The following is a 25,854-nucleotide window of genomic DNA, read 5'->3' on the forward strand; positions in this document are numbered from 1 at the left end:
CCTAACGTTTTTTGTTTTTTTTTTTCTGGCCTTACTCAATTCTAATTTAATATCCATGGACTGCATGGAGGTAAAGTTCCACGGAGCTTAAACTGCAATATTTTAGACAATGCTTGCAGAACATAGTTAGATATAAATCATAATGATTTAAATCTCTGATTCTGACTATCGTTTGAATAAATGAGCAATAAATGTTGATTCAAAGGATTGCATTTGTACTTAATTATTTTCTTAATGCAAGGCTGAACCATGAAGATATGGATTTTCAACCAGCTTGAGTTTTACACTACATTTGTTTTTTTTGTTTGTTTTGTTTTGTTAAAAAAAAAAGGGAAGCTACACTAGCTTCCCATTTAAATATCACCTGAATAAATGTATATTTATTCAGTCATCTACTTGTGCATTTTGTTTGAAAAGTGAAAATGGCATTTATGTTTTATTTAAAGGACAGTGTTTTACTCTCATAATTTGGGTCAAGCTCTTCTTTGTATGGAAATGGGAATTCAGTGTGAAAAATATATAATCATATGATGATTTTCCATTTTCTAGATAAAATTACATTTTAGATACATTATAAAAAGTGTTGAAACATCCTGCATATGGAAATGATTTATAAAAAAAAAAAAAAAGTGGTCCATATATTTTTTACAGCATTATTTATAGTAAGTAGTCTTTCAGGTCTTTATTTAAAGAGATTTGGAGATTTGAAGATAAAAAGTTTTACTTCTCGTTCAAGACACAATACTTTTTTTTTTGACTTTGAGTGCCTAAAACAGAAAGAAAATATTCTTCCTGGATATGCAAAAGGCATGATTCTTCTCTTTCTCAGTTTTCTTCTCTTGTAAGAGCACCCTTTTTAAGTGCGAAATGACAAGCTATTGTTTTCTGTACAATATTTCTGATCAATGACATTCCTGTTTTCAGTTTTGGAAAGTATAAGTTTAGAGTCAAAGACAATACACAGCAATACATGGTAACAAAGTACATGTGTTATATGTTTAGGTGTAAGGAGAAATTTAATCTTGTCCAAATGTAGTGTAGATCACCTTTCATACTTCTTCAGTGTTGAAATCTTTTGAAAGGAAATTCTGCCTTCACATACAGTTCTTTATTGCATTATTTCAATTAATACTTTGGGGAGGAGAGAATTATTTTTTTATCTGATTTCCTCCATAGTCATTTACAATTTTAATATTGCAGAAATTAATTGCAAGAGCTTTTTAGCAACTTGTTGGTATATTACAATTCTTGTCCAAAGAGTTTTCAACCTATGAGGAAAACAGAAACAAAAACAAACAAATAAACAAAACACTTTTGTATAAATGAAGATTTGTGCTTAATTTCCATAAATAGGTGAAAGCTTTTATGCTCTGTAGGTTTGCTTATAAGTATGGTAGTCTCTTAAATTTGGTGCTTTAGTACAAGACTCTAAAATTTGGAAGAATGCTATGACCTATCGCTATAATGAAAGCATTTAACAGTGTTAGGTTCATTAATCGGGAATGTAACACAAATACTATCTTGATTTTTTTTTCAGATGTAAATAAAAATGGAGTAATCAATAAGAATGGAACTGAATCTGTATAAAAGTTTTGCATATGTCTGGTTTTATATGCACTTAAATCTTTGCTCCATCAATGTATATCTTGTCAAATCTCATCTCTTTTAAACTCTTTTGAAGACACTGAGAAAAAAACAATCCAACTTTTAAATATTTGAAAAATATTCTAATTTTATGCTTACAAAATCTCATTCTTTTACTTGCTGTTTACTTTTTTTCAGCAGCCTTTAATGGTGGTGAAGTATCCAGCCACCTAAAAGCCTTTTAATGCTAGTTAAGCCTGTGTACAGTAGAAACAGAGGCTAATAATCTCATACCTGGGCACTGGTTATTATAATCACAGTTTACGTTCTTGACACTGTCTCTGTGGTCTCCCCCATTTTATGCCCAGAAAAAGGAAAAACAGCTAGTACTCATTCCAGACTGAAATTTAAACAGCCAAAAATCATTCTACCGTTAAGCAAGAAGACAATACAAAGCAAGCAAACTAAATCCAAATATGTTTAAATTGCTGCTTTAGCATGCGTGGCCTTTTCATGTGATTCATATAAAAAGAGAAAGAAAAAAAAACAAACTAAATTAGGATCACAGCTCTGAAAAACTGCAAAGCTTCATATTTTTCCCCATTTCTAAAATGTATCAACTGCAAAATGTCAGTGTGCTAGATCAAAATTAAAACCGCATGAATTGAAATATCAAACTTCATGCTCAAAAGAACTAAGAAAGTTCCCGAGACACAACCTTAATTTAAAGAAGCAAAATTACAAGAAGTCATGCAGAGCAGTATTCTCCTCCTCTCCTTGGAAATACACAGCTCTTTATTATGGAAAGGCAGTAGCCCCTCTATAGTTAGGGTTGCAATCAACTTCCATTATAAAGCCCTATTTTAGCCCCCTGTAACTTTGGCTTGAAAAATTGGAATACAAATTGCCATATTTTCTCCAAAAGAAAAGAAGAATAGATGAGGATTTTTTGTTTGTTTGGTGAGGTGGGAGGATTAGGTTTTATTTTTACTTTTCTTGTGTGAAATCGAGGAAAAATTATTTAACAGTTACAAAGTTTAAGTCACTAAGAAAAACCTACCCTGATCCAAAATTTTTGCTTTGTCTGTTGTTAACATACCTTCTCTTGTTGTCTGAAATTGTTTACAAATAATTTAGCAAAACATTCCCATCACTTATATCTGTCAGGAGGGATGGGCCTAACTTTGGTCTTGGTGATGGGCCTATTTTTTCTCTTTGTAATGATATTAGAAATATTTTACTGGCGACTTCTACAGACATAGGATTAGGCAATCTGATCAATATTTTCAAAAGCAATTCACATCTGGTAGTAGAGTATATACCTCGAAGTGAAGTATAAAGCACATGTTGATGTACTTGGAGTTTTTGAGAAGTGTTTATTTGCTGAGTTCTCCAAGTATTCTTTGTTGAAATTTCTAGCACAGAGGGACTGACTGAGTGTTAAAGACTGTTTTTGGAAAGGCTAGTTATATACTTAGTTATTCAGGGCTACTGACTGCAGTCTAGAGACTGCTTAATGACACTGTGGTGAACACTAGCCACTCCCAACATTCAGTCTTATTTATCATGCTTGGCTCATTTCCTAGGATTAGGTCCAGAATAGCCTAAGGCCATGTAGGCTGTTCAACAAACTGTGTAAGAAAAGAAAGCAAGCATGGGCCATGGCAACATACTTCCCTCCTATTTCAGATAGTTGTTATCCCATTCTGGATCTAATCATTTTAAATTCTTTATGATTAAAGACCTGGCATTTTTGCAGACCTATTTGATTCACTGAGGAAAAAAAAAAAAATGTTCTCCATTATTTTTGTGTTAGTTGTTTAGCAGAGGTTTCTAGTACTATTCAAATGATCTGCTCACTGTTAGAAATAATAAGATTTTTCTTTCCTGAAGGCTTAAATGTATTATGTATAAAAACCTACATATATGTGTTTACATGCATTTGTATATGAAGTGTGAGAGTATTTTATAAACATTTATAGTAGTTTGGACAGCCTAAAGTTTGTTGTGTACTGTGCTGTAATATTAACTATTGCAATTATTTAATGTATTAGAATGATATTTTTCAATGCTGACAAGACGCATCAGAATGTAAACTTAGATCAAATTGTAATTATATACACACAAATTGCATACACAATTGAATATGACTTCATACAATGCTTAAGATGTCCACATTATTGCATAACATGACTCTTCGAACATACTATAACATTATGCAAAGGTTAGCAAGACTACTGCAATATTATTATATATATATAAATTTAGAGATTTAAACAAACAATAAGATCTGAGAATGTTTTAAAAATATAATAGAAAAATCTGCACTAGGAAGATGGTTCTCCTGAAAAAAAAAAAATTTAAAATAAAAATCAGACTGTTTTCAGTAGGATATTTCTATAAAATGAGTCTTAAAAATTTAGGAGTGGGAGCAGCAGGAAAAGTATTAATCCTGTGCCAAACTACTTGAGAGTAAAAGAAGGGAAAAGATGCCAATATTTTCTCTGTTTGTATCCACACATGATATCTTTATAAAATTCTTTTTTAACTGGCTGATTTTTCATTGTGATAATCATCAGACCCATTTGAATTTTGCTTTGACATTTGTATTTCTTAAAACCCAGGAACACTAAGTTCACTATTTCTAGAATATCATTACAATTTTCTTGGTAATCTGGATAGTAAGTATGTGTTGTACATAACTGAAGAGAAGAACTGAAAATGAAGTACAGTATTTCCCTGAAGGAAGCAACTGCCAGGGATCATATCAGACATTGCTGGCAATAGCTGTTAGAGTTTTGTGTATGTTGTTGAGAGAGTAGCAGAAGAGGTTGCATAGGCACTTTCCTCAGACATGGCTATCAGAATAAAAAATAAATAAATAATGATAACTAAAACAAACAAACAAACAAAAACTCTGAAGAACCACAGCTAGAAGACAAGGGAGTTCTGAGGACAAAAATTTGTACTGAAAGGCCAGAGTTCAACAGGTACACATTTACCTGTGACTTCTTTAATCTGGAAAACTCTGGTATGTGAGCAACAGAAACAAAGTCACGAGTTTGCGTGCAGACATACAAATCAGAGAAGGGAGGCTTTTCTCAGAGAGAGAACCTGGAATGTTCCTCCTAGGAGTACCATAGGGGGACTTGAGTGAAAAGGCGGTAAGGAAAGATATGAAAGGAACTAAGGGAAAGACACACTTGTCACTTGCTCAGGTTATTATATGACTATGTTGAATTTTTTACTTCTCAGAACTGTATAGACAATGAGATAAGTGAGCTTTGTGTTGAGATTTCCAGGATTCATTTGCTCTGCTGGAAAGAATTTTTTTTCCCAAACAAAATTCAGTTTGATACTACAAATATGTAAGTTTTCAGAGGATAACACTGGAAGTGATAAAGGTGTCACCCGTGCTTATAACAACATTTGTGAAAGGTAGGAATGACACATACAGATACAAATATATCCAGCAATTGGATCAATAATTTAGAAATCAAAAGTTCTATAAAGTAAGATTGACCTAGAGAGAGTCATTTAGCTTTTTGAGTCAAGATACATAATAACTTGAATTATGACATGATCTGACATTGTGACTCGAAATAGTTTTTCCAGCTCAACAGCTATCTAAATTGCAAATGAAAATCTGGTAGCTTCTATGATAGAAAGTTTCTTACCACAACAGCAGTCTGATTATTGCATGTTATTTATGCATTTAATAATACAATGACTGGAGAAATATGTGTTTGATTTTTTTTTTAATTAGCAGAAAGAGCTGAGAAAATTTCTTGGTCTTAATATTTAGCCTTATTATGGGATTTCTTTGAAAGGTTTAATCCATATTTGACATCACCTGTGTCTAATTTTCAGAGCTTATTAAATAACTGCTTTCAGTAACTTATTAATGCTATATATTAAAGTAAATAAGACTTTGAAGAGAGAAATATGTTCATTTCCCAGTTTTAATTCTGTCATTCAGTCTGAATTGCATAAAATTCTAACTTTAAACACTGACGTTCTAATCTTCCTTTCAGTGAAGTACAATCCCAACAACAAAGCCCATTAAGGATGAAATTTTTCCATTCCTCAAATGGATAGTTGTCCACAACCCCTTGAATACTCAAGGGTGTATTTTTGCATAGAAAGCATAAGAGAACTGGGTGCATACCTGCACTAAGAGCCTTTGGGATAACTCATCTGAAACGTCTATTTCCAGCATTCTCTGGTAGAATCTATTGGCAGGAAAGGAATACTCCAAAATTCCTTGGCTTTCTCTAAGGTACTGTTCAGTAAACATTTATAAAAGAAGGTGGCCAGAGAAAAGATAGAATCTTTCCGTTACTTCAGTGAATGGAGTAATTCATAGAGAACATACTGAAAGTCTTAACACTTCCATGAGCCAATGTGTCATTTTATTTGAATAAATCATTCTGTTATTAATATTAGGTATCTTTTCTTCATCATCCTTTTTACTCCTATAAATTGACACTTTTGAAGTAATATGTTGTACAAACATGGTTAATACATTTTTGAAATTTCATTTCAAAGTTAAATGCTTAATGACTTGTAGTTTTCTGCTACATATATATCTGGCAGTTTTTCTCAGCATAAGCCTGCTAACATAACTCACTCCAGGCTGATTTATTGTTTTTATTCAACCAGGTGCTACATGGGTTTGGCAACTTTGGCAATGCTATTGTCTATAATGACTCTGCACTTGGTGCCTGATGATGCCAATGTGTGCAATGAATTTACTGGCACCAGCAGAGAATATTTAATTCCCTTATCTCTTCATGAAGAATCAAGCTTTTATCTCCCGTATTGCTCGTTATCCTGTATGTCTCATATAATCTCTTTGGTTTCTTTGATACCAAGTTATTTTGAAGTTTCTTTATTTTATCTTTCCCCTCGTGGCGGGTCTTAGGGATTCCTATTTTGTTAAGTAGGCTATATCATAAACAAGTTTTTTCTTTTTAAAATAGATCTATTTAATGATTCTGCAATATGTAGGAATACAGAGAGTACATATTATTTCTGCAGAGGAATGAATTTTTTTTTTTTTTTTACTGTTACCAGTCTTCTTCATAACTGTACGGATAAGCTAAATTCTGGTGAAAACATTTAAAATGCTTGTGCTATTTAGTGCAATATTCATAATTTAAAGTTCTGTTATGTTTTTGAAGTTTCTCCTAAGTTCGAATAGCAACCAAGTAACTGCTATATAGTCTACAAATAAGCTTTCTCTCTCAGTCTTTGCTGTGGTCTATCTGGTGTTTTAGAACAAGTAATTTATAATTTTGTTTATGCTCTTTGAAGAGGATTTTATTTATTAATTTAGGACTATAAAGTCTTGCACCTGAGCATTCATATTAGGTCTGCAGAATTTCTTACCACTGCAAGTCTGAATGATAGGTACTGCATACTACAGTGCACAATTATTTCATTCACATTTCTGCAGCAAGTCATCATTCTCTTGTTAGTTTTTTTTTTTTCTAAAATGAGCAGTTTGAGGCATAAACTTACCCTTTCTTTATCCTTTCCTTATTATTATTGTAAACTTTGAACCTCCTAATGATTAGAGTGTCAAAACAGGATGATGGTTGCAACTTAAAGATTTGCTAACTTGAAAACACGTACATTACAGAATCACAGAATCGTCTAGGTTGGAAGAGACCTCCAAGATCATCTAGTCCAACCTCTGTCCTAACACTAACAAGTCCTACACTAAACCATATCACTAAAGGCTACATCTAAACATCTTTTAAAGACCTCCAGGGATGGCGACGCAACCACCTCCCTGGGCAATCCATTCCAATGCCTAACAACCCTTTCAGTAAAGAAGTTCTTCCTAATATCCAACCTAAACCTCCCCTGGCTCAACTTTAGCCCATTCCCCCTCGTCCTGTCACCAGGCACGTGGGAAAATAGACCAACCCCCACCTCTCTACAGCCTCCTTTAAGGTACCTATAGAGAGCGATGAGGTCTCCCCTGAGCCTCCTCTTCTCCAGGCCAAACAACCCCAGCTCCCTCAGCTGCTCCTCGTAAGACTTGTTCTCCAGACCCCTCACCAGCTTCGTTGCCCTTCTCTGGACTCTCTCGAGCACCTCCATGTCCTTCTTGTAGCGAGGGGCCCAAAACTGATCACAGTACTCGAGGTGCGGCCTCACCAGAGCCGAGTACAGGGGGACAATCACTTCCCTAGACCTGCTGGCCACGCTGCTTCTTATACAGGCCAGGATGCTGTTGGCCTTCTTGGCCACCTGGGCACACTGCTGGCTCATATTCAGCTGCCTATCAACCAGTATTCCCAGGTCCTTCTCCGCCAGGCAGCTTTCCAGCCACTCATCTCCCAGCCTGTAGCGCTGCTTGGGGTTGTTACGCCCCAGGTGCAGGACCCGGCACTTGGCCTTGTTGAACTTCATGCAGTTGACCTCAGCCCATCGGTCCAGCCTATCCAGATCCTCCTGCAGAGCCTTCCTGCCCTCGAGCAGATCGACACACGCACTTAGCTTGGTGTCATCTGCAAACTTACTGAGGGTGCACTCGATCCCCTCATCCAGGTTATATATATTACTGTATATATGTTGTTTTTTAAGTGTATAGTCAACACAATGTTCTCTTTGCCGTTTCATCATTGTTTACTGGACCATAAACCATGCATAAAACAAAGTTTCATTAAATATGAACTTGTTTAGGAATGATTTAATGACAAAGATCGTTTTTTTTTTCTTACTTTTTTCTTACTTATATGTCTCAGTGAAATTTAAGAAATAGCTTCCAAAACATTTATTTTTTCAGTGACCAGTTTTGCATATGCATGGCACTACAACCATACAGATAAAAATCAAACAGGATGTACAAGATTTAGCAATCCCATGTTTGTCTCATGGTGTGAGAGGATCTGAATAGTTTTTCTAAACAAGCTGTATCTTTAAGATAAATGAGACAGTTCACAACACAAGACTATACTTAACACTGGAAAATATAAAGGCAGTGACCTATATGCCAGTCTCACTCAATGATCAATTAGGGCCATGCACAGCAGATCACACACACACAAAAAAAAAAAAAAAAGACCAGAAAAAAAGCAAAAAAGCTCCATCTCATTCTGAAGACAGTGGCTAGTCCCATAAATAACACAAGCTGCCAGGAAAACATCATTCCTATAGTACTCAATGTATTGGTTTTCTGTCCAATTATAGATCCACTACAGTAACTTCAGAGTTTTCATAGGTTTGTACCACACTTACCTCTTCAGCTCACCATAACAGCTACGTTCCTGAGTTATTCCTAAATTAACAGAGTGGAGAATGAAATGTACAGAAGTAAAGAACATGAACAATTCTAGAATCCCATTGCACATGTGCATGCATACACACACACAAAGTAAAAATAAAGATAAGAAGCTCAAGGCTTTATTTTCAGCTGAGCTTCTCTAAAAAAATGAAAAGAAAATTGATCAGGAACACTATATTTGGAAAATGTAGTTACCAACTCCACACTGAAATACGAGATAAAGATGAACAATAGGCTTCATTTTACATTTGTTTGTATTTCATGTACTTCTGTTTGATGGCTAGTAAGTAGTAGCGAATACTACAGATAGAAAACAAACACTTCTGGTTTTCACTTGGTTAAAACAGGCATGCATTATTTTCACATTCAGAATACTTTTTTTTATTTTTTTTTTTCATAGTGGAAAAGAAAAGATCGTTTGGTATTGAACTTTCATATTCTGGTAGCATCTGATACTAGGTCAGAAGATTCCAGGCACTGTACAAGCTTATGAGAGTAATAATAGTTCTAGAAGTTTACAATATAAAGTTTAGAATATACAAATACAGACAACAGAAATGTGCCTGCATTTTTAGATGGAATATTTAGCTTTGCAGAAATTGATTATTGGAAATGCTGACACAGAACACAGTGTTGAAGTGGTTTTGATCCCTTCTAAAAGAGGGGGAAGATCCACAAGCTGGGCACTCCCTTCAAGCTTTGTCTCATTAGCTTGATTTTCCTTCAGGGGGTATAGTGCTGCTTGATATCTCCTCCCTGGCTTCAAATTTACACAGTTGTTCAAGGTATGTGGACTCCTAGGGGAGGAGTGAAAATTACTTTCAACAATTTCATTAATTTTGAGATATTTTCTCAGGTGAGGGGTAGCAAGCTTCCTTGGTCGAGTTCTGTGCTAAATCTCAAGCACACGATGGACCCTCCACTCTCCAGATTATTTCACCAGTTGTACTTAAAATGTTCTCCCCTTTACTGCAGAGGGAGACAAAGGATTCTCCATTTTTGTAAAACATCCCGTGGGGAAAAGAACAAAAGACATATACAGTTTCTGTATGTACAGTTTCTTAGTTGAATATGACTGAACTTTTTTTTTTTTTTTTTCCTGAGGAATTTTTGGTTACTCACATGCTCAAAATATTAAACATGAAAGTTGCAGCATGTACAGGATGAACAGAGGCTTTGAATATTTTGTTTGTTCAGAGGTTAAATGGTGATCCGCAATCCTTCCTGTTAAACTGTTGAAGATAAATAGCAAATTGCCACATTTATATCTTCTCCCCGGTTTGCATTTAGGAGACAACACACAGAAAATTCACTTTGAAACCTTTCCTTAAAGACACATGATAAATCCCCAAGGAAAAATTCACAGCCTGAAGACAGCCTTGTTCTCTGGTTTGATAGTGACAGATAGCAGTGGAAACACGGTACTTGCTGCTCCAACTAAGAGACCATTATATGTGCAACTCACATTGAGACCATTGCAGAATAAAGCTTCCCACAGCCCCACCCAGAAGTGTGGCTGCCTTTGTAATTTTAATTGGTCTGTGTTTGTGGAGTGGGGCCTCTATTTACTTATGGCTTGGGGCTTGTGTTTACCAAGCCTGGTGGAGGCCAAGTGTCATATCACTGAAGCTTAGTTCCTGCAAGCTCTCCTGCTATATCTTGAGGCACTTTTCTTTTCAGTATCTGTGCCTGTCTAATTCGCGAGCTTCTGTGAAACAAGCACAGGAGGGTACAAGGCCTACAGGGAGGAATTACACCTAATTACTCAAATAATTGCTAGGCTGTTGCCTTCTTAGTCACTGAAAATAATTTCCAGGTCCCTGGCTTTTATAGATAGTCTTCTAGAGGCAGGAGGACACAGCCCCCTTTTTAACTCAGCCCATTCACTCACAAAATCAGAACACTCGAGCCTGCAAAATTAATAAGCACCACTTCCATTACATATATTTTAGGTTGTTGTTGCCGTGGCGATAAAGTCAGGGACATTGAATCTCCTCTGTTGAGCCATTGTTATCATCCCTGGCCATCTGCTGCAGAGGAGTGATATTCCATCTCATTTGCATGATGACTGATATATGGGAGGTTTGGAAGGACATATGCCACAGCAATCATGTGATGAAAATTAAAGTGAAAGTTTTGGGCCCAGAGCCGAAAAAAATCTGTGTATGCGCATGAGGCTGTTGATGTGCAAATGTGAATCATATTGAGAAGGTTTGAATAGGGAGGTGTGACGTAAAGAGGGGACACAAACGCAGGTGCTTATCTCTAGGCAGTCAAAGGCACTGGATGTCATATCATGGGAACTACCTTTCAAAGACACAGCTTTAGTGCACAGTTCAGCACACAAGGGAGGAGAAACATATAAGTTTTGGAAACAGAAATAAAGTAAGTTTAACAACTTTTTCACACTATTCTGAACCCATCGATGTTTAAGCAACTTGTAATATTAGTAACTTTCTCTCTTTTCTATGGTTTGTGCTCTTATTTTAGAAAAAAAAATAATAATCCTATCCATATATCAATGTTCAAAGCTTGAGAGATTTGTGTTAAGAAGTTTGAGGGTTTTAAATCCATATTTAAAATGCTCTCTGCAAACTTTTCTTTTTGTTTAAATGACACTAATGCTGTTTCTTCTACAATGTATGTTTGGTCATTATCCTAAATGCTATTTTAGGCCTCAATTAAAAAATAGCTACTTGTAACTGCTTTGAGAATGCTTTCTGAATAAAATGTCATGGTGTAATTGCATTTATACTGCCTCAGTAAAGCCTTTGTTCATATACATTTTAGAATTGTGCAAATTTGCAGCTTTAGCTATTTGATTTGAGGAAATGATCGCAAGGACACTTTTCCTCTCATTTCGAAAAGTTACTCAACTTAAATACTACCACTGGGGGAAAAAAAAAAAAAAAGAGGAAAAAACGGAATGAGAGAGGAGAGTGGTACCAGTGTATTTGTAGGGACTATTCGATAGATGCAGGTTCACTTACAGTTATGTATGACACACCAAATAGGTTTCTCATGATATTTTAGAAAGCTTTAAAATCATGTGCAATGTTTTTTAAAATGAAGACTGTTGATCACTGTATTTAATAGCATTACTCTAAATGAAAAAGGGTCTTTCAAAGCGTGACATTTAAGTCCTTTAAATTATTTGGAATTCAGAGGGTGAATTGAGAGCTTCTGATTAAAAAAGCGAATACTGTACACTTTAGAATGAATGTCTCTGTCAGGAAAATCTTTGGAAAGTTAAATGATAGTAATATCAGGCAAGGTTGAAGAATGAAATGGACCTTCTGGGACAACATTTTGCAGGAGGATGATTTTTATGAAATAGCATTTGATGCTAGAGAAAGTCTGTTTAACACTGATCAGCAATAGCTTTCTCTCTCTCTCTCTCCCTCTCTCTCCCTCTCTCTGTCTCTCTCTCTGACTTTCTTTTGTCTTTAACAAAGCACTTAGTTCAGATGTTTGTCTTCGTTCATATGTAAATAGCAAGACAATCTTCTGCAAGGTGCTGTGAATTTTTCATCTAATAGATTATAAAAGCACAAATCCAAGACTTTATCCTTAAACTGTGTGGGGTGAACTTTGGCAGTCAAGGATTTTTTTAGGATTCAAAACGAACATTTATTATCTCTTTTGTCAATTAAATTAGTTAAGTTAATTGCGTATATGTGTCTTCTTTGATTTGACTATGCAACGTTTTTGTAATTCTTGGGGAAAATTGCAGCATTTATGATGAAAGCTTTCCCTGATACAATAATATATTTTGTTTTAAGGTGGCTAACGAATAATCCAGATTCAGAATGAAGAATTTCTAAATATAGACTTTGTCTCCTAACTTCCCAGTTTGGAGCATTTTATTTTTAATTGTAAATATCATCTGTGTATTATAGTACTTTCATGCCTGCAGGCTAAGATTACCAGTCTTCCTTTTTTATTTTTTTTTTCCTCCTCCTTCTAAATATTCAATTACTCAATGGTAATTATTATTATGTGGCCTTCTTGGCTTACTGCATTATTAGATTAATATAGATTTCTTGTGCCAAATTAGCGGAAATCACTGTTATACACAAGAATGAATCACTTTTTTTAGTTTTATTTACTTTGTTGAATAACAGGAAGACTTTGACATCATGAGGCTTTATTCTTGAGTCTTTTAATATAATATGTCTTTGAAAGCTATGAGGGAGAGGGCATGTTATTACTTTGTTTTTCTTCTGTCAGTTTATAATACGTAGAAACTTTTGCTAAATTATAATTTAGTTCTTTCAAAGATCTGTAAGTAGTGGCCTTTGTGAATGAAATCACAGTTAAGTCTTCTGATTTTTAGTTATCGTTTCAGAGGCGTTTAGCAGAGGTAAGAAAATCGAAAATGAAAGAAAAGGAGCTGTCCAGGGTACTGCAGCTGATTAACAAATATTTCCTGTTATTGTACAGAAAAGAAAAAAAAATCTATAGTGTTACAGAAAAGTGCCACCATTCGCTACTGCACTTTTTGTTTGTTTGTTTGTGGTTTTGTTGTTGTTATTTTCAAAACTAGATAATCTTATACTGAAGTTAATAAGTAGAAAAGATGTTCATGAAAAACTTATTTCAGGAACATGTCATGTTTTTGTGAATAGCACAAACAACCTGAGATAACAATAATTTTACCAAATTACTTATTTAAACTAAATTTTTATAGTATTTTTTTTCTCAGAGTTACAGAGAATACAACTTTTCAATTAATCTTTGAATATAACAGAAATGGTTCCTATGGTAGTGTCGCAATGTAAACAAAACAAACAAACAAAAAAATACCAGACCCCAATCTTGCATTACTTGATTGCTTTTGAAATGAATTCTTGTCCTTATGTGACCTGAAATGTGTGGTTACAAAGCTATAGAAATCCAAACGATCATATTTGTTTGATATGAAATGAAAAAAATAGTTAAATTGAAAGTTTAACATCATGAAATTCAAAATCCCAAGCGGTATATAAACATTAAAAGAAACTTTGGACTGCTAATCCTAGGAAATGAGTTTTATGGATTGAATTCAACAAGGCTTCAGAAATGGTTCCATCTGCTGCCTAGCAGCTGGTGAAAGGATAAATTTAATTCATTAATTCATTTGGAAAAAAGGATCCAAGTAGTAAAGACTTCATTGCTCATAATGCACATAGGTGGAAATCAAAACTGAAATTAGGTCCAGTATCATCTTTGATAATGAGTGACATTTTCTTTGTTATTTTTATAGTGATCTTGATCAAACAGTTGACAATATATTGACTATATACTGTTAACTGATACTTTTATGTCTGAAAAACTTGAGAAAGCATAGATCCTCTTCCACGAGGAATATTCCTACTTTCAGAGTTACAGATTATGTAGGTTTAAGAAACTGAAATGTTTCACTGCAGCTGTGTTCTATATGTTCTATATTGCTGTGTTTCTATGAACATTTTCAACTTCTTTCCTATGAAGTCAGTTTAAGAAGACAAAGAAAGGTACCATTGTAATTAGAAAATCAGCATATTCACAGTTATGTCACCATAATAATCCAAACCCAGAATGCCAAATGTAAAGAAATTATTACTTTCCTTTACTTTTCTATATGAGTCACAAACTTCATCTTTTTTTTGCTTCCTGTCTCCACCCATTATATTTTCACAATAAGTGCTGAAAGCTTGTACACAAGTAATGGGGAAAAATGTAAGTTAAGGACTAAGAAAGAGCAATATTGAAATATTCAGGGTTTTAAAAATAAAAGTACTTGGACAAATGCTTCAATAATAATTTGCCTTCTGAGTTCTAGATATAAAGTTATCGATCCTAAAACAAACTCCAGATACACAATTAAATAAATAAATAAATAAATAAAAACACCAAACACTTGCCTGTGCTTCTTATAATCTTGCAAATCATGCAAGATCAAAAGAAGCATCGTGGAAAGTTATCTGAGGTCTTTGAACCGTGAGGTAGCCAAGTGGGCTGTGGTAGGGGCTCTTGTTTCACCTTATACCAGGCACACATGTAAGTATGCCCCTTATTACTTGCTGGTGGATACACAGGACTGAGGAGCCTGTTATCCTGAGGTCTCTTAGCCACCAATGTCTATTTTCAATGTTTCTGCTTGAGATGGTGATTTCATGAATGATATTTGGCTTTTCCCGTTTCCTCTGTAGCCCATGCTCACTGTGGTGGGTTTGTTGGATTTACTATAAAGGTTCTGTTCGCACCCTGTGGGTTGGGTTAAGAATTAGGATTTATGCATTTACTTCTACTGTTGCATTGTTTATACAGCTTTGGTTTAGTTTTGATCCTTTTTTTTTTTTTTTTGCCTTTGAGGCTCTTCCACAGTGTCAGCTGCTGACTGATAGTAGGAGAACGGCCTCGTGGTGTGAATGAAAGGGACCTAGCGGTTGGTAAACAGAGATAAGGAATAAATAGAGCACAGGCAAAAGGAGATAGTTCTGTGGGAGCCCAGATTGCCGCCAGTCTGTTCAAGTGAGATGCAGTGCCTGTCCTTTTCCCAGATTAAATTAGTGTGCGAAATCTCCAGTGACCTCCTCCCCTTCTCCCCATACTCTTTAGCCAAGCTGAACAGCCTCTGCTGTAAAGTATTCATTTTATCCAGGGACAAGTTGGACAATAGAACTCTCCCTGTTACTTATGGACAGCTGTCGTCATTCATAGGTCTTTTCAGCATTTCATTTTTCATAAGAGTTAAAAGGGTTTTACCTTGTAACTGACGAGAGGTTAGAAATGCAAAGAAGCCAGCCCTGAGGTTGCCCATAGTGAGGAAGTTAATAAATAAACATCATCCCCCCAACACACATATCCCCTCCCCAATGTGCAAAAGGCTGTGTATTTTGTTAGCGCTGCTCTTCTTATTTAAAGGGGTTTAATTGTGATAACATGATTACACTGAAGCATGAACTGCATGGAGAAATTAACAAGCAGAGACACAGCAATATGCAGGGCCCCCAAGGTTCCCTAAATTAAAGGTGACCAGTACAAACCTAGTGAGTGCCCCTTTCCCTTCTTTGCCCTTGCTTTTTCCTACATCTCCTATCACTTTATTACCTGCAAATAACTCCTAGGAAAGAGTAAACCCTCATGAGATACCTCTGTGGTCCCGTAGTTTTTTTAGTGATTTACTGCAAATATATTCAGCATTTTGACTGATTAAATAGACCTTCGGCAACCTTGAGGGTCACTGTGTAGAGTATGTACATAGAAAATGCATCAGCCCATTGTACCCTGGCAGCTAATGAGATTGGTCGTTAAGTAAATGACACAAAGCCTACAAAAAAAGCTTAGCAGCTCACTAGAGTATCACAGAGTGTCCCTGCACACCACACAACGACACAAACAGTGGACTAACCTAGCCCACCCCTGCTTTATTCTACATCACTGCTTCCCTGATGTCAGCGTGAGAGGCAGAACAAAGGCTAAAAGGCACACGGTAAGTCAGTCTGACAATTATGCCCTAGGGAGAAAGTAGAGCAAATCTTAGCCTAACCATGGGGTTGAAAGTCCGTTTCTGGACAAGTAGGTCATAATGAAGGGATTTTTTTTTTTCCCTGTCACTTCATGAAGGGGAGAAAAATGTCTCTGGAATCAAGGTTGGGTTTGTTTCTTGTTTGTTTATTTCCTATTCTCTGTCTGTTTTGCCAGCTTACAAAAGTTTCTGGAATTCCAAAAGTAAGGTGAAACAGTATGTTTGTGAACTGGATATTGTAGTTATAGTATAATGAAATAAATATTCTTTGTAAGAACTGCCACACAATAAGCACCGCCTCAGATGTACATTAACATCTGATGAACTTTGCAGACAGAAAGTTTCTTTTTAGTAGTCTGTAAAATCTACTGAAAATGTGTTATAAGTAAGAATACACATTTCAGTCCACTAGCCAGCTACTTACTCCACCTAAATACCTGGTAGAGTTTTTAGCACTATGCAGACATAAATGAAGCTGTTACTATGATTTGGGCTGTTGTTTTTGATGGTGGTGATTTTTCTTTTTTGTTGTTGTTGACTGTTTGTTTTTTGTATGTCTGTTGTTAACAGATTTTTTCCATGATATCTCTCAGTGTTGTCTTTACACAAGCTGAAATTAAAGAAAGAGTTGAAGATTTGCTCTTAAATATTTATATAATCATTACTTATTTTCTTTGCACAGCAGCAAAATATTCATCTGACATCTGATAATTGCAGGTGCCTGCCTGTGCCTACCAATGATAAACCTTTTCTAAGAGTGTTTCACTTTAATATCTCAGGACCCTTTATTTTGCCGAAAAATGACAACAGGAAGTTGCCAGAAAGTCTTGTTTGCATTGCTAAAATATTTCTCTCTGCTTTGCACTTTGGAAGCTCAGGGGATGTTAGGTTCAAAACAACATGATATTATTAAAGATGCCTGTGTGAATTAAGTTATGCTTTCTCTACTTCACCCCTCCTGCCCCCCACCCCCACCCCCAAAAGAAAAACCCAACAACTTAAAACACATAAAAATAATGTTTTAATAATGCTTTTTTAAATGCAGACAGTTAAAGAAGCAAGAAAGGTTCAGATATCAGCTGGCATTACAGTTTATTTATATATATATATTTTTGTTTTATTTTGGAAGAGTTATTTAATTTGTTAAAACATTTGCCACTATATGTTTGTAGAGACATCTCAAGATAACCTGTTCAGTTAAAAACTCTTCAAAGGTCACTGAAATTAGTTCACTATGACATGTTGCATGTCATCCTTCTTATTGCATGGAAAATAGATGTAACATCACATTTTATCAAAATTAAAATATGATGTTTTAACATATGCACTTTGTGATTCCTTGCAAATATGTGTGCATATACGTGAATCCACCTATGCATATTTATATCAAATATAAATATTAAAAAAAAAAACTATGCACACCTATATAATATCCCTGTTTACTGAAACTCAAGTTATATGAAGTTACAATTATTTCTACTTTTTGCACTTCCCAATATTTACAGCTTAGGAAATTTAATGATGAAATAAACAAACTCCAGTAAAATTCTGTATTTGTTTTCATTTTCCTTATATATTTTAGGTGTGTGCTTCTGAGCAACATGTTTTCCTTATGTTGTCTTAGAAAATGAGAGATATGCAGGCATCAGAAAACAAGCTTGCTTTCTCAGCTAAGTCCTATAATTCACATCTAATTGTTAGATCAGCGGAGATTTTGCAAACTACAGGGTTACAAACCAGTTTTGCTTTGAACTTTGCTAATTGGTATTAAGTTTTCAGTTCATTTTAACAGGTATGATTTCAGGATATTTTCAGTTTGGGTACATCACTACAGTTTATACAAATGAACAGATCCCTATCACACAATCATCATGATTTTCATATACCTATGTGAAAGAGAGTAAGGCATATCTAATATTTCAGCATTCTCCATGATAATAAGTTCAGCTATCTTTTATCCTATTAAAAGTAGAGAGTGATTTCATAGGGCTAATGCACATGCAGCAGTGCTACAAAACTAATACAGCTATTGTAATCTGACAGGTTAGAGACACAGTAAGTTTCAGTAGTTTTTCATAGCTTCATTAATTTTTCCCTTCCTGTTATTTTCTTGGTACAGCTAAGAAAAAAGGCAAAGAAAACTTAATTTATGATAATTAATGGTTTTCATCTGATCTCCCCAAAAAACTATGTAATACACCAAATTTTTAGAAACCGCATTTCAATATAGACCTTTTGGACCTTATAATCTGATATGAGGCCTTTTCACATATCTTTTTTCACATATCAGTTCCAGGAGACCTGTGTCAGTTGTGCATAAGAATCCGAAAACTTTATGGCATTACACAGTTGATTTGAATAATTCTAAATCAATTTTTTTTTACACTTATAGTTTTTCAAACTAGTAATCCCAAAATATCTGATATCCCTGATAAGTAAGTATATCAAAGGTCAATCACAAATTATCATCTCGAAGGCCTGTCTCTGTCACTCCAAAATAATCCATAGTAAATAATATGCAGAACAAACTTTATATTCTAATATGTCCATATATATTTGGAGAGTCCAGAACAAAATCTGTCTGTTACTTGAACTGATTAATTTTGGAACTATGCATATATAACTGGAATCAGGTCACTTCTTGTACTTTATGTGTGCATAGTTGTAGCTTGTTAAAAACTGCATAAGCAGAATTGGTGCTTCTGAATTTTAATAAACTTGAATCACTTCAGACTAAAGATACTGTTTAATTAATAATAAAAAAGATTGTCTCCCTCTTACCGTTTTTTAGTACTAACATAAAATCTCTTTGGAGGAGAATTACTCTCAGTTATATTCATGGAAGTCTACTAATAATACCAACAACTTTGGCCTTTCTAAATTGGAGATTTCTAGTTCACAAAATGTGATAGCCTAACTGCAAAAGTTATTTTATAATGGAAACTAGGCTTACCTTCTTGGGTAGGTGAACACTTACAAAAGCATTTGTACACGTGAATGATTCCACTGAGGTAAGATCGAGGGCTCATTTCAATATAGTAAAGCAGGTGTGTAAGTGTTTTGAAGATGACGGGTTTATTGATTTGCTTAATAGATTTGGGTAACATTTGCTAGCTTGTTTTTCAAGTTTGGCATCATACATGAACTTTTCCCTCCATTAAGGAACTTACTTTTCATTTAAAGACATGTATTTGAACCCTGCTCCATGAGTCATTAGGACAAAAAAAAAAAAAAAAGGAAAAGGCAAGGAAAAAAAAAAAAAGCTTTAGAAGTTTTCCAAAACGTAATTGCACGTGAGGATTGGAGAACCCAATTTCTTAATCGTGTTTCTTCAGGTGATAGTGAGAGTTAAGAGGTCAGTTCCTTAAAACTCAGCAGAAAATCTGGCACCTTAATTGCTCCCCCCAACACTTAGAGCACATGTACAGCAGCTGGATTGGCACAACAAAGTAGTAATGGCTCCAAAGACACTGTTATGGACGATCAGGTCAATAATCCTTATGCTAAGAAGGATTTACTTGATACAGAGTAATAGCTCTGTCATTTCTGAAGTAAAAATACACTTTTTAATGAGCATCAAAATACTGTTTTGCACACTTCACATCAGGGATACTACAGTACCTTAAAAAAAAAAAAAAAAAAAAGGGATGTTCTTCAAATAAAATTTTGCATTTAACAGTTGGATGAAGTAAGGGTTAAAATACCATAGGTAGGCAGCTACACTATCCCAAAAGAAGATTTTTTTAAAAAAATGTACCTAGGACTGTTTTCAAATCTTTTCTTCCTTTCTGTGTCAGAATAGTATAGTATATTTCCAAATATTATGTCTTCAAGCAGCACTTTTATGATACAGACCAGAAATAGTTTAGGCTTTTAGAGTGGCTTTTCTTTGTGTATTTATTTATTTATTTTTACTATTTGATTTTCTCCTACTTCACACAGAAGTTTGACACAATATAAGACACAAACATTACAAAAAGTAAGTTCTTATTACAAAAGTAAGTTTCAAAATAAGAACAGTAGCAACTGGAATCTAAGGCTGTGATTTTTGTATTATTTTCTCTTCAATAATTCATTTTCTTGAAAAACAAAACAAAACAAAATAAAAAACACATTTAATAAATTTCACAAAACTGGGAGAAAGAATATTTTCCCCACTAACAACGTGCTTAACTCAACCTCCATAGAAGCTATGGAAAGTCACCAAATCCTAAACAGAAAGAACTACCACAGTGATACAAATGAAGAGTACACATGACATTTTCATTGTATCTGTAACATTTTATAAAATTAAACACCATTTTGAAGTACAGGTCTAATGGGAATCATCCTATATATAAGCATCAGACATTTAGTGAACAAAGTGCAACTGAACACATAAATCACTCTAAATAACATTGACACTTTGTCAAAATAAGCAAATATATTTAAGGCTGAAGTGTATGGTCAAGCCACTTTACGGATAGCCCTTGCCATTATTTTTGTGAGAAACAGTGCTGTCTACAAAAAGGGTTAAAGAAAATGCATTCTGTTGCATCTGCTTACTAAATCCCTTACTTTAGTAGAAATTCAAATTTTGTAAAGATTATTCGTTTTATTGATGCATATAATTATAATCACAAGCCATCTGCTGATTTGGCAGGCATGGTTAAAATTCTCTAACTCTCATAACCTTTCAAGTACAGTGCCCTTGGGACTCTATTTCACTTTTATATTTTGGAAAACATGTAGGGACAAACAAGAGAGGTCATCTGCCGAAAGTCAGACCTGTAAAACATTAAAAGAATACAGATTTTGATAACTGCTCTTGTTTTAATAGCAAATAAAGTCTTTCCTATTTTATTTCGGACTTCAGGAAGGATTATACTGGTTTCCATCATGCACTTTGGGAATTTGAATTTTTTCTAGGGATTAAAGCTCTCTCCTAGTACTCCTGGGATCTGGGTTCCAAGTCTAAACTAAAAGAACAAATATTGTTCAGTGTGTTTGTCACAGGTGAATTAAACGTATTTGACCTTGGCCTTAATTTCTCTTTTTAAGCAATTCCCATTACATTTCTATATGAAAGTCTCTCTCTCTCTCTCCCCCCTCCTTTTTTGTACTTGGTCATTGATTTTCATTAAAAGACACCTATTGCATATTTAGCTTTTCCCATGAAGCTCAAAGGAGCCTTTTTAATTTTGAGGGCTACACATACAACAAGGCATAAAAAAGTGGCTAACACTCTTTTTATATTTGTATTTTTGTATTTGTATGAGCCTACCATTGGCTCATGGTCAGCCACAGTTACAAATATTTGGTCTTTTTGCATAGGAGGAGAACTCTTGTTCTCCGTTTTCTCATATACTTCTCCATGTTTAACCAAGCTAACTATTTAATACTTGAATTTTTATTTTTTTCTTGTATCACCTGTGGTGTTACTTTCCTTCTTCTAGCAGAAAACATCCACAGGGGAAAAAAATACCTAGGAAATCCTCTGTCTGTCATAATATACATACATATATATATATGCATGTATATGTGTATATATATGTATGTATGTATATATATATTGCTTTTCACCAAGTTGTTGAATATTGTTGATGTTTTGAATTATGAGAAGAGGTGTTTTAGAGAGAAAATACATGAAGACGGGAAAGGTTGCATCAGAGTGGGGTAGTCCAATGACTTCCTGATATTAGCAGAAGGCAAAGACAATCATCTGTCAACAGAATTGTCTTAATGCTGTAGATACGTGTACCTCATAGGAACAAAAGATGTAACTCTCACTTCTGTTTAATTAGTATATCTGAAGGCCTGTATATAGCATGCACGCTGCTTTACTCCTTTTGGAGGTTTGATTCTCACCCCACACCCTCATTATAACAAGCAGGAGGGAAATGCACATGTTTGAAAGTGTCTTCACAGCTGAAACTAGGGAAACAGGCCGAGAGTAGCTCTGGTTTATTTCACAACCAATTAAGTATGACATCTGTTGAAACTCAGGAAATAAGTCTCCCTTCCCCCTGTTCATATACTTACTTAAGCTGCCAGCCTTTTGTTTGGATATGGTGAATTTTACTTACAAGACATGGCTTCCTTGGAGTAAATACACAAAATAAATAAATAAATTTATAAACCCCAACACATAAAACCTGTTTTGTTTTGTTTTAACCAAGGTTTCACTAAGTGCTTGTTGAAAAAGCCCTTTTTGGCACTCAGCTCAAGCAAATGATGGTGTTAATAATTCTTTGCCTAAACACTCACCTTACTTTCTGATAAAAGGGCATGTTTGTGGCAGGCAATGTAGGCACAATAACACTTTCATTTTTGAAAATCTGGCTCCTGTTGTTGACTTCCAAAGGCAAGCAAGAGTTGCTAGAAAGAATTTGGATTTTAAGTTCATTAATTTTGTGGTTCAGAACTTGGCACTGAAGAGAAGACACCAAAGAGAACAGGACATGTGGCATTATGGGTGGTTAAAAAGAGAGAACTAAATGCAGAGCCACTGTCATTGGTACCGTCAAAGTTCTCAAGTATACAATAGTTCATAATACACCAAGCAAGAAACAGATGAGCTTAAATAGCAAACTTAGACTTAAGTCATATTTAGTATCAAATGATAATATTTCAAGCTGAAAGACACTTCACATTTACCAGACACCAATCCATGTGAAGCCGTTGCTTATCAGGAAAACTTTTATTCTTTCATAAAATATTGTCCAATACAAACATTAAAAAGATTATATTTCCATCCATACCAGCTCTTAGAGTTCAGTTTCCTTCTGCTATGCTTAAAAATTGATTGTACTCATTCTTCTATATCTAAAGAAATAGCTTCCATATCATGCTGATCTTTTTCTTTCTCTCCCTCTTGACACTGGATCCTCCTGTCATGCTGAACCCATGCTGCTCATATCAAAGCTGTGCCTGACTCTTCTTTTCTCTATTTTACACTATCTATTCTCTATTTTATTTGTTTGTCAGCTTCATTTTCTTTGCCAGTTCTTTCCTGCAAGGACTGGCACTGCCTTCATTCCTGGAGGATGGTTCCCTACTTTATTTCTTTTGATTTTTTTAAATTACATCTCAGAACAACATAGCATCATGTTATGTAAGCTGTAAGATGCTGCTCAGCAATTGACATAGGTTTCTTGGTTAGGAATCCTCCAGTGAAATGTCAGTGTGAACAGTGTAAGAGTCTAGACATGAGGCAGTCATCCAGATTCCATTTAGAGTCAGTGGAAAGAAAGAGAGATTTCTTGGATGCAATTCATCTCCCCCTGAAGTAGATGTATGAAATAAATAAGACGTATCGCACATCTACATGGCTGTAGAAATGCCTGCAGATTGCCTGCATGCTACCTAGAGACTATGGGAAGCCAGCAGTCACTGCTTCAGAAATGCGTCTGCATTTCAGACATGTAAAGTTAAGGAGGGATATCCCATCATTTCTGTCCAGCCTACAAACTAAACTTGATTTCTTCTTACATCTTGTCTCCACAGAAACTTGCTGTTTCTACTGATTTTGCATGAGACAGCGATAGGGGTAATATGCCTTATACCAAAATTCCTCTTGCATATACACAGCATTGATGAAATTTGGTGTGTGTTCAGATACAAATGGACAGTAGAATAGCAAAGTTGAATATGGCTGTGCAGGTCAGAGAACCAAATTTTGCTCCTGAAAGGTGACATTTATAAAAATGAAGGGACCAATTCCCTACCTTATTCTTACATGTAATTTTTTTTTTCAGAGATCTTCTTTTCCCAAAACTAATTCCTAAAAATAATGAGTTGTAAAGATTTTAAAAATATGTATCCATGTCAGAATACAATAGAAATTTCTGCATTAAAATCTGTCTATAATTGGATTTTTTAATGACAGAATTGAAACACTTACAAACTCTCAGTTCCAGATTTTCTTTCTCCTGTCGGTCACTGCTTAGGATCTGTAGGCATTTTTAGGGCTGCCTCTGTGATTCTTCTCTTTTCACAGAATTTCAAGACCCTGTTTCTCAAGCTTTGAGATAGTAAAAGATCATTATTAGATTAGATTACATCATAACTTCACGCTGTTTCTGTGGGTGATTATAGTGATTCGATGTTTCTCTTGCTGTCAAAACTACAAGAAAGGTTTCATTTCAAAAGTTCACTTCCTGTGCATACATTGCATTGGTGTCCATTTTTTTGTTTGTGTTTGAAGAAATTTGATTATACAAACTTTGATTTCTGGAGGATTATATATCATACCCATAGCTTAAGCATAGGAGTGTGAGGATTTTTAAACAAATTTTGTCTCTTTAAATTTCTAGGTACAGATTCTCTTCAGATCAGTCCAGAGTTCCTTCAGATAAAGGCAAAGTGCTTAAGCAGCATTTTAAGTGTAAGCAACTAAGAACACCTTCAGGAATCAGAACTGGGTGCCATTCTGGTAAGCCATGCTAACACTTACATAGTGGATGGTCACAACATTGTGGATCCATACAGAACCTTGAGGGACAGCATGTGACTATACGCTTTCCTAAGCCATACCATGGCAGTCACAGGACAGGATGGCACTCTAAGCAAGGAGCCACAGCTAAGTCTCTGATAGTCCTTTGCCTTTTTATACTCTTTCCCTGAAGAGAGGATAGACAGAGTAATACAACTTTCCATAAGATTGAGTTCAGCTTGATCTAATTTTGTAACAATGAGCTTTATGAAGGGTTAGCATATGTGTATTTTCATTAGCATTTCCATAGATGAGACTCAACACCAATGAAAATTGTGCCCAAAATTATGGACATACAAAGTTCAGTATGGTATAAATTGACACCAGTTTAGCAACATAACCCACTAAATTGATTTAACATTTATCCTGAAAAACTTACCCTACTCACATACACTGTTCTCAGAGTTTTCTTCCCCACAGTCAACATTTTAGTAGCCATGATTAAATAGTATCCTCTTAAATATCCCTAACTGTTTTTTAATAGCACAAGAGAGTAAATAGCTATAGGGTCCCATGTTATAGTAACAACATTAATTATACCATTTAATTTTATTGTTATTAATATGAAAAATAATTGCTACTATTTTATGACCATAGAGAATAATATTGTAGTATTGCAGGTGTAAGTTGCTTATGATCAAAAAACATCAGTCTTCAGAAGACAAGTTCAGCATACACTCTTCAGGTCATACAGCTTGCTTCCCCATTTGTTTGTGGGGTTTCTGGTATTTATTTTGAGTTGCATAATAACCCCTATCTTTACAGTTAGCAGATGCGTGGCTATTTTGGTGATATTTATAAAGTAAAGAAGTCAGGTTTTATGTGGAAAAGATACAGAAAATGTGGGGATTTTTGTCCTTAATTTTTTCAGAGAAATATTTGGCATGTCTCCTCCCTCCTGAGGCTCCAAGAGTATCTCCACAGTAACTCTACCATTAACCCAACAGGCTGTTTAGAGAAGCTGTCTTCTAACATCTCAGCTGCTTCACTGTACAGCAAAAAGTTTAC

At 35.0% G+C, this 25,854-nt stretch overlaps 2 protein-coding genes across 9 annotated transcripts in view; one reads left to right on the top strand and one right to left on the bottom strand.

The window, feature by feature from the left end:
- The window catches only part of ST18 (ST18 C2H2C-type zinc finger transcription factor), a 211,579-nt gene that overhangs the window by 89,278 nt on the left and 96,447 nt on the right, over positions 1-25,854 (top strand). The window contains exons 1-2 of one of the 8 annotated variants that reach the window (XM_083823761.1): positions 11,165-11,266; positions 15,218-16,337. The exons of 5 other annotated variants lie outside the window; for them this stretch is intronic. In XM_083823761.1, coding sequence (XP_083679887.1) covers positions 16,164-16,337 — 174 coding nt within the window. In that variant the 5' untranslated portion in view covers positions 11,165-11,266; positions 15,218-16,163. Of the gene's footprint in view, positions 1-11,164; positions 11,267-15,217; positions 16,338-25,854 lie in introns of those variants that run through there. 2 more of the 8 variants (XM_083823767.1, XM_083823768.1) reach the window with 2 other exon arrangements.
- On the bottom strand, positions 840-8,252 carry LOC310894064 (uncharacterized protein). Its single transcript, XM_083823769.1, has 2 exons — positions 7,550-8,252; positions 840-1,268 (listed from the first exon to the last, which is right to left on the bottom strand). The coding sequence occupies exons 1-2, from the start codon at positions 8,218-8,220 to the stop codon at positions 1,181-1,183; spliced, it is 759 nt and encodes a 252-aa protein (XP_083679895.1). The 5' UTR covers positions 8,221-8,252; the 3' UTR covers positions 840-1,180.

Source organism: Anser anser (assembly GCF_964211835.1).
Source record: "Anser anser genome assembly, chromosome: 2".
Taxonomy (NCBI): domain Eukaryota; kingdom Metazoa; phylum Chordata; class Aves; order Anseriformes; family Anatidae; genus Anser; species Anser anser.

What these genes read in the sequence shown, in the direction of transcription:
- LOC310894064 (XM_083823769.1), bottom strand. Translation starts at nt 8,220, where the DNA reads ATGATGAAACGGCAAAGAGAACATTGTGTTGACTATACACTTAAAAAA. An exon ending in GACCTCATCGCTCTCTATAG is followed by an intron (nt 1,269 to 7,549) that starts GTACCTTAAAGG and finishes TTTTCCTCATAG; the next exon opens with GTTGAAAACTCTTTGGACAA.